The sequence below is a fragment of the Salvelinus namaycush genome, chromosome 7, assembly GCF_016432855.1.
Source record: "Salvelinus namaycush isolate Seneca chromosome 7, SaNama_1.0, whole genome shotgun sequence".
NCBI classification, from domain to species: Eukaryota; Metazoa; Chordata; class Actinopteri; order Salmoniformes; family Salmonidae; genus Salvelinus; species Salvelinus namaycush.
The window spans coordinates 1,502,347-1,518,483 of NC_052313.1; the positions used below are offsets into that span (position 1 = coordinate 1,502,347).

At 42.7% G+C, this 16,137-nt stretch overlaps 1 protein-coding gene across 1 annotated transcript in view; it reads left to right on the forward strand.

Moving 5' to 3' along the window:
- LOC120050271 (collagen alpha-1(V) chain-like) overlaps positions 1-16,137 on the forward strand; it is a 165,752-nt gene that overhangs the window by 71,188 nt on the left and 78,427 nt on the right. Inside the window, exons 21-22 of the mRNA XM_038996849.1 lie at positions 437-490; positions 6,662-6,724. Of these exons, the coding sequence (XP_038852777.1) occupies positions 437-490; positions 6,662-6,724 (117 nt within the window). The remainder of the gene's footprint in view (positions 1-436; positions 491-6,661; positions 6,725-16,137) is intronic.

A 16,137-nucleotide genomic window follows, 5' to 3' on the forward strand; every position in this document is an offset into this window, starting at 1 on the left:
ACTCCATCATTGTTTTCTGTGATCCTGTCAACTCTTCTTCTTCATGTTTTAACACATTTCCTCTTCTCTCCCTCTCCCTCCCTGTCTCCCCCTCTCCCTCCCTGTCTCTCCCTCTCTCTCTCTCTCTCTCTCTCTCTCTCTCTCTCTCTCTCTCTCTCTCTCTCTCCCTCTCCCCATCTCTCTCTGTCTTTCACTCTCTCCCTTTCTCCGTCCCCCATCACTCTCTCTTTCTCTCTCTCCCTTTCTCTGTCCCTCATCGCTCTCTCTCTCTCCCTCTCATCTCTCTCTCTCTCTCTCTCTCTCTCTCTCTCTTCTCTCTCTCTCTCTCTCTCTCTCTCTCTCTCTCTCTCTCTCTCTCTCTCTCTCTCTCTCTCTCCCTCTCTCTCTCCTCTCTCTCTCCCTCTCTCTCTCTCTCTGTGTGTGTGTGTGTGTTCAGGGTCCTAGAGGTCTGCTTGGGCCAAACGGTCCACCTGGGCCCAATGGACAGCCTGTATGTAGTACTTCACACATAATTAATTCCTACTCATCTGACTAGTTGTGTTTCCTTCTTGTACATGTTTGTCATTTAGCAGACACTCTTATCCAGAGCGACTTACAGTTAGTACATTCATCTACAGATAGCTAGGTGGGACAACCACATTTCACAGTCATAGTCAGTACATTCATCTTCAGATAGCTAGGTGGGACAACCACATATCACAGTCATAGTCAGTACATCATCACTATGGTATCTCCTGTATAATATTCATCACTATGGTACCTCCTGTACAATATGTATCACTATGGTACCTCCTGTATAATATTCATCACTATGGTATCTCCTGTATAATATTCATCACTATGGGACCTCCTGTATAATACTCATCACTATGGTACCTCCTGTATAATATTCATCACTATGATAACTCCTGTATAATATGTATCACTATGGTATCTCCTGTATAATATTCATCATTATGGTACCTCCTGTATAATATTCATCACTATGGGACCTCCTGTATAATATTCATCACTATGATACCTCTTGTATAATATGTATCACTATGGTATCTCCTGTATAATATTCATCACTATGGTACCTCCTGTATAATATTCATCACTATGGGACCTCCTGTATAATATGTATCACTATGTCTCCTCCTGTATAATAGCATCACTATGGTATCTCCTGTATAATATTCATCACTATGGTACCTCCTGTATAATATGTATCACTATGGTATCTCCTGTATAATATTCATCACTATGGTACCTCCTGTATAATATTCATCACTATGGGACCTCCTGTATAATATGTATCACGATGGTTCCTCCTGTATAATAGTCATCACTATGGTATCTCCTGTATAATATTCATCACTATGGTACCTCCTGTATAATATGTATCACTATGGTATCTCCTGTATAATATTCATCACTATGGTATCTCCTGTATAATATTCATCACTATGGTAACTCCTGTATAATATGTATCACTATGGTATCTCCTGTATAATATTCATCATTATGGTACCTCCTGTATAATATTCATCACTATGGGACCTCCTGTATAATATTCATCACTATGATACCTCTTGTATAATATGTATCACTATGGTATCTCCTGTATAATATTCATCACTATGGTACCTCCTGTATAATATTCAACTATGGGACCTCCTGTATAATATGTATCACTATGGCTCCTCCTGTATAATAGCATCACTATGGTATCTCCTGTATAATATTCATCACTATGGTACCTCCTGTATAATATGTATCACTATGGTATCTCCTGTATAATATTCATCACTATTGTACCTCCTGTATAATATTCATCACTATGGTATCTCCTGTATAATATTCATCACTATGGTACCTCCTGTATAATATGTATCACGATGGTTCCTCCTGTATAATAGTCATCACTATGGTATCTCCTGTATAATATGTATCACTATGGTACCTCCTGTATAATAGTCATCACTATGGTACCTCCTGTATAATATTCATCACTATGGTACCTCCTGTATAATATTCATCACTATGGTACCTCCTGTATAATATTCATCACTATGGGACCTCCTGTATAATATGTATCACTATGGTTCATCCTGTATAATAGTCATCACTATGGTATCTCCTGTATAATATGTATCACTATGGTACCTCCTGTATAATAGTCATCACTATGGTACCTCCTGTATAATATGTATCACTATGGTATCTCCTGTATAATATTCATCACTATGGTACCTCCTGTATAATATTCATCCATATGGACCTCCTGTATAATATTCATCACTATGGTATCTCCTGTATAATATGTATCACTATGGTACCTCCTGTATAATATTCATCACTATGGTACCTCCTGTATAATATGTATCACTATGGTACCTCCTGTATAATATGTATCACTATGGTACCTCCTGTATAATATTCATCACTATGGGACCTCCTGTATAATATTCATCACAATGGTACCTCCTGTATAATATCCATCACTATGGTACCTCCTGTATAATATTCATCACTATGGGACCTCCTGTATAATATTCATCACTATGGTACCTCCTGTATAATATCCATCACTATGGTACCTCCTGTATAATATTCATCACTATGGTATCTCCTGTATAATATTCATCACAATGGTACCTCCTGTATAATATTCATCACTATGGGACCTCCTGTATAATATGTATCACTATGGTAACTCCTGTATAATATCATCACTATGGTATCTCCTGTATAATATTCATCACTATGGTACCTCCTGTATAATATTCATCACTATGGGACCTCCTGTATAATAGTATCACTATGGTACCTCCTGATAATAGTCATCACTATGGTACCTCCTGTATAATATTCATCACTATGGTATCTCCTGTATAATATCATCACTATGGTACCTCCTGATATATTGTACACTATGGTACTTCCTGTATAATAGTCATCACTATGGTACCTCCTGTATAATATTCATCACTATGGTATCTCCTGTATAATATTCATCACAATGGTACCTCCTGTATAATATGTATCACTATGGTATCTCCTGTATAATATTCATCACTATGGTACTCTGTATAATATCCATCACTAGGTATCTCCTGTATAATATGATCAATATGGTATCTCCTGTATAATATGTATCACTATGGTACCTCCTGTATAATAGTCATCACTATGGTACCTCCTGTATAATATGTATCACTATGGTATCTCCTGTATAATATTCATCACTATGGTACCTCCTGTATAATATTCATCACTATGGGACCTCCTGTATAATATTTATCACTATGGTATCTCCTGTATAATATGTATCACTATGGTACTCCTGTATAATATTCATCACTATGGTACCTCCTGTATAAATTCATCACTATGGTATCTCCTGTATAATATTCATCACTATGGTACCTCCTGTATAATATTCATCCTATGGTACCTCCTGTATAATATTCATCACTATGGTATCTCCTGTATAATATTCATCACTATGGTATCTCCTGTATAAATTCATCACAGGTACCTCCTGTATAAATGTATCACTATGGTATCTCCTGTATAATATTCATCACTATGGTACCTCCTGTTAATATTCCTCACTATGGTACTCCTGTATAATATGTATCACTATGGTATCTCCTGTATATATGTATCACTATGGTAACTCCTGTATAATATGTATCATATGGTACCTCCTGTATAATATTCATCACTATGGTATATCCTGTATAATATTCATCACTATGGTACCTCCTGTATAATATTCATCACTATGGTATCTCCTGTATAATATTCATCACTATGGTACCTCCTGTATAATAGTCATCACTATGGTATCTCCTGTATAATATCACATCACTATGGTACTCCTGTATAATATGTATCACTATGGACCTACTGTATAATATCATCACTATGGTACCCCTGTATAATAGTCATCACTATGGTATCTCCTGTATAATATGTATCACTATGGTATCTCCTGATAATATTCATCACAATGGTACCTCCTGTATAATATCATCACTATGGACCTCCTGTATAATATGTATCACGATGGTTCCTCCTGTATAATAGTCATCACTATGGTATTCCTGTATAATATGTATCACTATGGTACCTCCTGTATAATAGTCATCACTATGGTACCTCCTGTATAATATGTATCACTATGGTACCTCCTGTATAATATTCATCACTATGGTACCTCCTGTATAATATTAACACTATGGGACCTCCTGTATAATATGTATCACTATGGTTCCTCCTGTATAATAGTCATCACTATGGTATCTCCTGTATAATATGTATCACTATGGTACCTCCTGTATAATATGTATCACTATGGTATCTCCTGTATAAATGTATCACTATGGTATCTCTGTATAATATTCATCACTATGGTACCTCCTGTATAATATTCATCACTATGGGACCTCTGTATAATATTCATCACTATGGTATCTCCTGTATAATATGTATCACTATGGTACCTCCTGTATATATATTCATCACTATGGTACCTCCGTATAATATGTATCACTATGGTACCTCCTGTATAATTTGTATCACTATGGTACTCCTGTATAATATTCATCACTATGGGACCTCCTGTATAATATTCATCACTATGGGACCTCTGTATAATATCCATCACTATGGTACCTCCTGTATAATATTCATCACTATGGACCTCTGTATAATATTCATCACTATGGTATCTCCTGTATAATATTCATCACAATGGTACCTCCTGTATAATATTCATCACTATGGGACCTCCTGTATAATATGTATCACTATGGTAACTCCTGTATAATATTCATCACTATGGTATCTCCTGTATAATATTCATCACTATGGTACCTCCTGTATAATATGTATCACTATGGGACCTCCTGTATAATATGTATCACTATGGTACCTCCTGTATAATAGTCATCACTATGGTACCTCCTGTATAATATTCATCACTATGGTATCTCCTGTATAATATTCATCACTATGGTACCTCCTGTATAATATGTATCCATATGGTACCTCCTGTATAATAGTCATCACTATGGTACCTCCTGTATAATATTCATCACTTGGTATCTCCTGTATATATTCATCACAATGGTACCTCCTGTATAATATGTATCACTATGGTATCTCCTGGATATATTCATCACTATGGTACCTCCTGTATAATATCCATCACTATGGTATCTCCTGTATAATATGTATCACTATGGGATCTCCTGTATAATATGTATCACTATGGTACCTCCTGTATAATATTCATCACTATGGTACCTCCTGTATAATATGTATCACTATGGTATCTCCTGTATAATATTCATCACTATGGTACTCCTGTATAATATTCATCACTATGGTACCTCCTGTATAATATGTATCACTATGGTATCTCCTGTATAATATGTATCATATGGTACCTCCGTATAATATTCATCACTATGGTACCTCCTGTATAATATTCATCATATGGTACTCCTGTATAATATTCATCACTATGGTACCTCCTGTATAATATTCATCACTATGGTAACTCCTGTATAATATGTATCACTATGGTATCTCCTGTATAATATTCAATCACTATGGTACCTCCTGTATAATATTCATCAATATGGGACCTCCTGTATAATATGTATCACTATGGTATCTCCTGTATAATATTCATCACTATGGTACCTCCTGTATAATATGTATCATATGGTATCCTGTATAATATGTATCACTATGGTACCTCCTGTATAATATTCATCACTATGGTACCTCCTGTATAATATTCATCACTATGTACTCCTGTATAATATTCATCACTATGGTACCTCCTGTATAATATTCATCACTATGGTACCTCGTATAATAGTATCACTATGGGATCTTGTATAATATTCATCACTATGGTACCTCCTGTATAATATTCATCACTATGGGACCTCTGTATAATATGTATCACTATGGTATCTCCTGTTAATATGTATCACTATGGTACCTCCTGTATAATATTCATCACTATGGTACCTCCTGTATAATATTCATCACTATGGTATCTCCTGTATAATATCATCACTATGGTACTCCTGTATAATATTCATCATAGGTATCTCTGTAAATATTCATCACTAGGTACCTCCTGTATAATAGTCATCACTATGGTATCTCCTGTATAATATTCACACTATGGTACCTCCTGTATATATGTATCACTATGGTACCTCCTGTATAATATTCATCACTATGGTACCTCCGTATAATAGTCATCACTAGGTATCTCCGTATAATATTCACACTATGGTACCTCCTGTATAATATGTATCACTATGGTACCTCCTGTATAATATTCATCCACTTGGTATCCCTGTATAATATTCATCACTATGGTACCTCCTGTTATAATATGTATCACTATGGTACCTCCTGTATAATATTCATCACTATGGTACCTCCTGTATAATATCATCATATGTATCTGATAATATCATCACTATGGTATCTCCTGTATAATATTCATCACTATGGTATCTCCTGTATAATATTCATCACTATGGTATCTCCTGTATAATGATTCATCACTATGGTATCTCCTGTATAATATAGCCATACTCAGTATGAATTCCTACTCATTTGACTAGTTGTGTTTCCACAGGGTGTAGCTGGAGTGGATGGTCCTCACGGTCCAAAGGAAACATGGTATGAACACTGTCATAATGTTATCTTACACAGATACACATCTAAAACACACTTTGACATGTTAGTTACAAAACCAGAACTTTTTTATAGTGTTATGTGTAAGACTACCAAGACTCTGTCTCCAGAGAGGAGGTAGTTACATACAAGATCTGTCTCCAGAGAGGAGGGTAGTCTACATTACCAAGACTCTGTCTCCAGAGAGGAGGGTAGTCTACATTACCAAACTCTGTCTCCAGAGAGGAGGGTAGTCTACATACCAGACTCTGTCTCAGAGAGGGGGTAGTCTACATTACCAAGACTTGATTTGTCTTCAGAGAGGAGGGTATCTACATTACCAAGACTCTGTCTCCAAGGGAGGGTAGTCTACATTACCAAGACTCTGTCTCCAGAGAGGAGGGTAGTCTACATTACCAAGACTCTGTCTCCAGAGAGGAGGGTAGTCTACATTACCAAGACTTGATTTGTCTTCAGAGAGGAGGGTTATAGTCTAAATTACCAAGACTTGATTTGTCTTCAGAGAGGAGGGTAGTCTACATTACCAAGATCTATCTCCAGAGAGGAGGGTATCTACATACAAGACTTGATTGTCTTCAGAGAGGAGGGTAGTCTACATTACCAAGACTCTATCTCCAGAGAGGAGGGTAGTCTACATTACCAAGACTTGATTTGTCTCCAGAGAGGAGGGTAGTCTACATTACAAGACTCTATTTGTCTCCAGAGAGGAGGGTAGTCTACATACAAGACTTGATTTGTCTTCAGAGAGGAGGGTAGTCTACATTACCAAGACCTCTACTCCAGAGGGAGGGTAGTCTACATTACCAAGACTTGATTTGTCTCCAGAGAGGAGGGTAGTCTACATTACCAAGACTCTATTTGTCTCAGAGAGGAGGGTAGTCTACATTACCAAGACTCTATTGTCTTCAGAGAGGAGGGAGTGCTACATTACCAAGACTATTTCTTTCAGAGAGGAGGGTAGTTACATTACCAAGACTTATTGTCTCCAGAGAGTAGGGTAGTCTACATTACCAATACTCGATTTGTCTCCAGAGAGGAGGGTAGTCTACATACCAAGACTCTATTTGTCTTTAGAGAGGAGGGTAGTCAACATTACCAAGACTCTATTTGTCTCCAGAGAGGAGGGTAGTCTACATTACCATACTCGATTTGTCTCCAGAGAGGAGGGTAGTCTACATTACCAAGACTCTATTTGTCTCCAGAGAGGAGGGTAGTCTACATTACCAAGACTCTATTTGTCTTAGAGAGAGAGGGCAGTCTACATTACCAAGACTCTATTTGTCTCCAGAGAGGAGGGTAGTCTACATTACCAATAACTCTATTTGTCTTCAGAGAGGAGGGGTAGTCTACATTACCAGACTCTATTTGACTTAGAGAGGAGGGTAGTCTACATTACCAAGACTCTATTTCCTCCAGAGAGGAGGGTAGTCTACATTACCAAGACTCTATTTGTCTCCAGAGAGGAGGGTAGTCTACATTACCAAGACTCTATTTGTGTCCAGCGAGGAGGGTAGTCTACCACAGGTTATCCTTGTTTAGGATAGTTCAGCTCTGGAGGTCAAAGATCAAACTGTGTGCTTGTAAGCTCTAGGAGGAGTGACATCATTTACGCTGTAGGTCAGGCCAGAGACATAGAGAAAGCAAGACAACCCACTCCCTATTTTTTCTGATCGTGGGTGGGGCACTGGGGCGTAGTAGACCAGGCAGCTGGTGAGAATGCCAGATATTATGGAGGACAGTCAGCATGCCAGATATATGGAGGAACAGTCAGCATGCCAGATATTATGGAGGACAGTCACATGCCAGATATTATGGAGGAACAGTCAGCATGCAGATAATATGGAGTAACAGTCAGCATGCAGGATGATGAGGGAACAGTCAGATGCCAGATATATGGGAACAGTCAGCATGAAAGATATTATGGAGGAACAGTGAGCAGACAGATCTATGGAGGATAGTCGCATGCCAGATATTATGGAGGAAACAGTCAGCATGCCAGATATTAGTGGAGGAAACAGTGAGCATGCAGATATTATGGAGGACAGTCAGCAGCCAGATAATATGGAGGGAACAGTCAGCATGCCAGATATATGGAGGAACAGTGAGCAGATCCAGATATTATGGAGGAACAGGTGAGCATGCCAGATATTATGGCGAACAAGTCAGCATGCCAGTATTATGGAGGAACAGTCAGAATGCCAGATTATGAGGAACAGTCAGCATGCCAGATATTATGGAGGAACAGTCAGCATGCCAGATATTATGGAGGAACAGTCAGATGCCAGATATTATGGAGGAACAGTCAGCATGCCAGATATTTGGAGGAACATCGTGAGCATGCCAGATATTATGGAGGAACAGTCAGCATGCCAGATATTATGGAGGAACAGTCAGCATGCCAGATAATATGGAGGAACAGTCAGCATGCCAGATATTATGGAGGAACAGTCAGCATGCCAGATAATATGTAGAACAGTGAGCATCAGATATTGGAGGAACAGTGAGCATGCCAGATATTATGGAGGAACAGTCAGCATGCCAGATAATAGGAGGAACAGTCAGATGCAGATTTATGGAGGAACTGAGCATGCCAGATATTATGGAGGAACAGTCAGCATGCCAGATATTATGGACGAACAGTCAGCATGCCAGGATTATGGAGGAGGAACAGTCAGAATGCCAGATATTATGGAGGACAGTCAGCATGCCAGATATTAGGAGGAACAGTGCATGCCAGATATATGGAGGAAACAGTCAGAATGCCAGATATTGAGGAGGAACAGTCAGCATGCAGAATTTGGAGAATAGCCAGTCAGCATGACAGATAATTATGGAGGAACAGTCAGCATGCCAGATAATATGGAGGAAGACAGCATTGCCAGATATTATGGAGGAACAGTCACATGCCAGATAATAGAGGAACAGTAGCAGCGATGGCCAGATAATATGGAGCCAGTATATGCCAGGATCAGTCAGCATGCCAGATATTATGGAGGAACAGTCAGCATGCCAGATATTATGGAGGTAAACATAGTGAAGGACAGAGCATGCCAGATATAACTGTCCCTGCATTCAGCATATGACCCATCCACTGTCCCTACATTCAGTACATGACCACTCCACTGTCCCTGCATTCAACACATGACCACTCCACTGTCCGTGCATTCAGTACATGACCCTCCACTGTCCCTGCATTCAGCATATGACCCCTCCACTGTCCCTGCATTCAGCATATGACCCATCCACTGTCCCTACATCAGACATGACCACTCCACTGTCCCTACATCAGTACAGACCCTCCACTGTCCCTACATCAGTACATGACCACTCCACTGTCCCTACATTCAGTACATGACCACTCCACTGTCCCTGCATTCAGTACATGACCACTCCACTGTCCCAGCATTCAGTACATGACCACTCCACTGTCCCTACATTCAGTACATGACCACTCCACTGTCCCTACATCAGTACATGACCACTCCACTGTCCCTCCATTCAGTACATGACCACCCCACTGTCCCTACATTCAGTACATGACCACTCCACTGTCCCTACATTCAGTACATGACCACTCCACTGTCCCTGCATTCAGCACATGGCCACTCCACTGTCCCTACATTCAGTACATGACCACTCCACTGTCCCTACATTCAGTACATGACCACTCCACTGTCCCTGCATTCAGCACATGACCACTCCACTGTCCCTACATTCAGTACATGACCACTCCACTGTCCCTGCATTCAGCACATGACAACTCCACTGTCCCTGCATTCAGTACATGACCACTCCACTGTCCCTGCATTCAGTACATGACCACTCCACTGTCCCTACATTCAACACATGACCACTCCACTGTCCCTACATTCAACACATGACCACTCCACTGTCCCTACATTCAACACATGACCACTCCACTGTCCCTACATTCAACACATGACCACTCCACTGTCCCTACATTCAACACATGACCACTCCACTGTCCCTACATTCAGCACATGACCAATCCACTGTCCCTACATTCAGCACATGACCAATCCACTGTCCCTACATTCAACACATGACAACTCCACTGTCCCTGCATTCAGCACATGACCACTCCACTGTCCCTACATTCAGCACATGACCAATCCACTGTCCCTACATTCAGTACATGACCACTCCACTGTCCCTACATTCAACACATGACCAATCCACTGTCCCTACATTCAGTACATGACCCTCCACTGTCCCTACATTCAGTACATGACCACTCCACTGTCCCTGCATTCAGTACATGACCCACTGTCCCTACATTCAGTACATGACCCCTCCACTGTCCCTGCATTCAGTACATGACCCACTGTCCCTACATTCAGCATATGACCACTCCACTGTCCCTACATTCAGTACATAACCCACTGTCCCTACATTCAGTACATGACCCACTGTCCCTACATTCAGCACATGACCAATCCACTGTCCCTACATTCAGTACATGACCCTCTGTCCCTACATTCAGTACATGACCAATCCACTGTCCCTACATTCAGTACATGACCCACTGTCCCTACATTCAGTACATTTCCAATCCACTGTCCCTACATTCAGTACATGACCCACTGTCCCTACATTCAGCACATGACCCACTGTCCCTACATTCAGTACATGACCCACTGTCCCTACATTCAGTACATGACCACTCCACTGTCCCTACATTCAGTACATGACCCTCTGTCCCTACATTCAGTACATGACCAATCCACTGTCCCTACATTCAGTACATGACCCACTGTCCCTACATTCAGTACATTTCCAATCCACTGTCCCTACATTCAGTACATGACCCACTGTCCCTACATTCAGCACATGACCCACTGTCCCTACATTCAGTACATGACCCACTGTCCCTACATTCAGTACATGACCCACTGTCCCTGTGTTCAGTACATGACCAATCCACTGTCCCTACATTCAGTACATGACCCCTCCACTGTCCCTGCATTCAGCATATGACCCCTCCACTGTCCCTACATTCAGTACATGACCACTCGACTGTCCCTGCATTCAGTACATGACCACTCCACTGTCCCTACATTCAGTACATGACCCACTGTCCCTACATTCAGCACATGACCAATCCACTGTCCCTACATTCAGTACATGACCCTCTGTCCCTACATTCAGTACATGACCAATCCACTGTCCCTACATTCAGTACATGACCCACTGTCCCTACATTCAGCACATGACCAATCCACTGTCCCTACATTCAGTACATGATCCACTGTCCCTACATTCAGTACATGACCAATCCACTGTCCCTACATTCAGTACATGACCCACTGTCGCTACATTCAGCACATGACCCACTGTCCCTACATTCAGTACATGACCCACTGTCCCTACATTCAGTACATGACCCACTGTCCCTACATTCAGCACATGACCACTCCACTGTCCCTACATTCAGTACATGACCCACTGTCCCTACATTCAGTACATGACCCACTGTCCCTACATTCAGTAAATGACCCACTGTCCCTACATTCAGCACATGACCCACTGTCCCTACATTCAGTACATGACCCACTGTCCCTACATTCAGTACATGACCCACTGTCCCTACATTCAGCACATGACCACTCCACTGTCCCTACATTCAGTACATGACCCACTGTCCCTACATTCAGTACATGACCCACTGTCCCTACATTCAGCATATGACCAATCCACTGTCCCTACATTCAGTACATGACCACTCCACTGTCCCTACATTCAGTACATGACCACTCCACTGTCCCTGCATTCAGCATATGACCCCTCCACTGTCCCTACATTCAGTACATGACCACTCCACTGTCCCTACATTCAGTACATGACCACTCCACTGTCCCTACATTCAGTACATGACCACTCGACTGTCCCTGCATTCAGTACATGACCAATCCACTGTCCCTGCATTCAGTACATGACCACTCCACTGTCCCTACATTCAGTACATGACCACTCCACTGTCCCTACATTCAGTACATGACCACTCCACTGTCCCTACATTCAGTACATGACCAATCCACTGTCCCTACATTCAACACATGACCACTCCACTGTCCCTGCATTCAACACATGACCACTCCACTGTCCGTGCATTCAGTACATGACCCCTCCACTGTCTCTGCATTCAGCATATGACCCCTCCACTGTCCCTGCATTCAGCACATGACCCCTCCACTGTCCCTACATTCAGTACATGACCACTCCACTGTCCCTGCATTCAGTACATGACCCCTCCACTGTCCCTACATTCAGTACATGACCACTCCACTGTCCCTGCATTCAGTACATGACCCACTGTCCCTACATTCAGCACATGACCAATCCACTGTCCCTACATTCAGTACATGACCCACTGTCCCTACATTCAGCACATGACCAATCCACTGTCCCTACATTCAGTACATGACCCTCTGTCCCTACATTCAGTACATGACCAATCCACTGTCCCTACATTCAGTACATGACCCACTGTCCCTACATTCAGCACATGACCAATCCACTGTCCCTACATTCAGTACATGATCCACTGTCCCTACATTCAGTACATGACCAATCCACTGTCCCTACATTCAGTACATGACCCACTGTCGCTACATTCAGCACATGACCCACTGTCCCTACATTCAGTACATGACCCACTGTCCCTACATTCAGTACATGACCCACTGTCCCTACATTCAGCACATGACCACTCCACTGTCCCTACATTCAGTACATGACCCACTGTCCCTACATTCAGTACATGACCCACTGTCCCTACATTCAGTAAATGACCCACTGTCCCTACATTCAGCACATGACCCACTGTCCCTACATTCAGTACATGACCCACTGTCCCTACATTCAGTACATGACCCACTGTCCCTACATTCAGCACATGACCACTCCACTGTCCCTACATTCAGTACATGACCCACTGTCCCTACATTCAGTACATGACCCACTGTCCCTACATTCAGCATATGACCAATCCACTGTCCCTACATTCAGTACATGACCACTCCACTGTCCCTACATTCAGTACATGACCACTCCACTGTCCCTGCATTCAGCATATGACCCCTCCACTGTCCCTACATTCAGTACATGACCACTCCACTGTCCCTACATTCAGTACATGACCACTCCACTGTCCCTACATTCAGTACATGACCACTCGACTGTCCCTGCATTCAGTACATGACCAATCCACTGTCCCTGCATTCAGTACATGACCACTCCACTGTCCCTACATTCAGTACATGACCACTCCACTGTCCCTACATTCAGTACATGACCACTCCACTGTCCCTACATTCAGTACATGACCAATCCACTGTCCCTACATTCAACACATGACCACTCCACTGTCCCTGCATTCAACACATGACCACTCCACTGTCCGTGCATTCAGTACATGACCCCTCCACTGTCCCTGCATTCAGCATATGACCCCTCCACTGTCCCTGCATTCAGCATATGACCCCTCCACTGTCCCTACATTCAGTACATGACCACTCCACTGTCCCTACATTCAGTACATGACCCCTCCACTGTCCCTACATTCAGTACATGACCACTCCACTGTCCCTACATTCAGTACATGACCACTCCACTGTCCCTGCATTCAGTACATGACCACTCCACTGTCCCAGCATTCAGTACATGACCACTCCACTGTCCCTACATTCAGTACATGACCACTCCACTGTCCCTACATTCAGTACATGACCACTCCACTGTCCCTACATTCAGTACATGACCACTCCACTGTCCCTACATTCAGTACATGACCACTCCACTGTCCCTACATTCAGTACATGACCCCTCCACTGTCCCTACATTCAGTACATGACCACTCCACTGTCCCTACATTCAGTACATGACCACTCCACTGTCCCTACATTCAGTACATGACCACTCCACTGTCCCTACATTCAGTACATGACCACTCCACTGTCCCTACATTCAGTACATGACCACTCCACTGTCCCTACATTCAGTACATGACCACTCCACTGTCCCTACATTCAGTACATGACCACTCCACTGTCCCTACATTCAGTACATGACCACTCCACTGTCCCTACATTCAGCATATGACCACTCCACTGTCCCTACATTCAGTACATGACCCCTCCACTGTCCCTACATTCAGTACATGACCACTCCACTGTCCCTACATTCAGTACATGACCACTCCACTGTCCCTACATTCAGTACATGACCACTCCACTGTCCCTACATTCAGTACATGACCAATCCACTGTCCCTACATTCAGCATATGACCACTCCACTGTCCCTACATTCAGTACATGACCCCTCCACTGTCCCTACATTCAGTACATGACCACTCCACTGTCCCTACATTCAGTACATGACCACTCCACTGTCCCTACATTCAGTACATGACCACTCCACTGTCCCTACATTCAGTACATGACCACTCCACTGTCCCTACATTCAGTACATGACCAATCCACTGTCCCTACATTCAACACATGACCACTCCACTGTCCCTGCATTCAACACATGACCACTCCACTGTCCGTGCATTCAGTACATGACCCCTCCACTGTCCCTGCATTCAGCATATGACCCCTCCACTGTCCCTGCATTCAGCATATGACCCATCCACTGTCCCTACATTCAGCATATGACCCCTCCACTGTCCCTGCATTCAGCATATGACCAATCCACTGTCCCTACATTCAGTACATGACCACTCCACTGTCCCTGCATTCAACACATGACCACTCCACTGTCCGTGCATTCAGTACATGACCCCTCCACTGTCCCTGCATTCAGCATATGACCCCTCCACTGTCCCTGCATTCAGCATATGACCCATCCACTGTCCCTACATTCAGTACATGACCACTCCACTGTCCCTACATTCAGTACATGACCCCTCCACTGTCCCTACATTCAGTACATGACCACTCCACTGTCCCTACATTCAGTACATGACCACTCCACTGTCCCTGCATTCAGTACATGACCACTCCACTGTCCCAGCATTCAGTACATGACCACTCCACTGTCCCTACATTCAGTACATGACCACTCCACTGTCCCTACATTCAGTACATGACCACTCCACTGTCCCTACATTCAGTACATGACCACTCCACTGTCCCTACATTCAGTACATGACCACTCCACTGTCCCTACATTCAGTACATGACCACTCCACTGTCCCTGCATTCAGCACATGGCCACTCCACTGTCCCTACATTCAGTACATGACCACTCCACTGTCCCTACATTCAGTACATGACCACTCCACTGTCCCTGCATTCAGCACATGACCACTCCACTGTCCCTACATTCAGTACATGACCACTCCACTGTCCCTGCATTCAGCACATGACAACTCCACTGTCCCTGCATTCAGT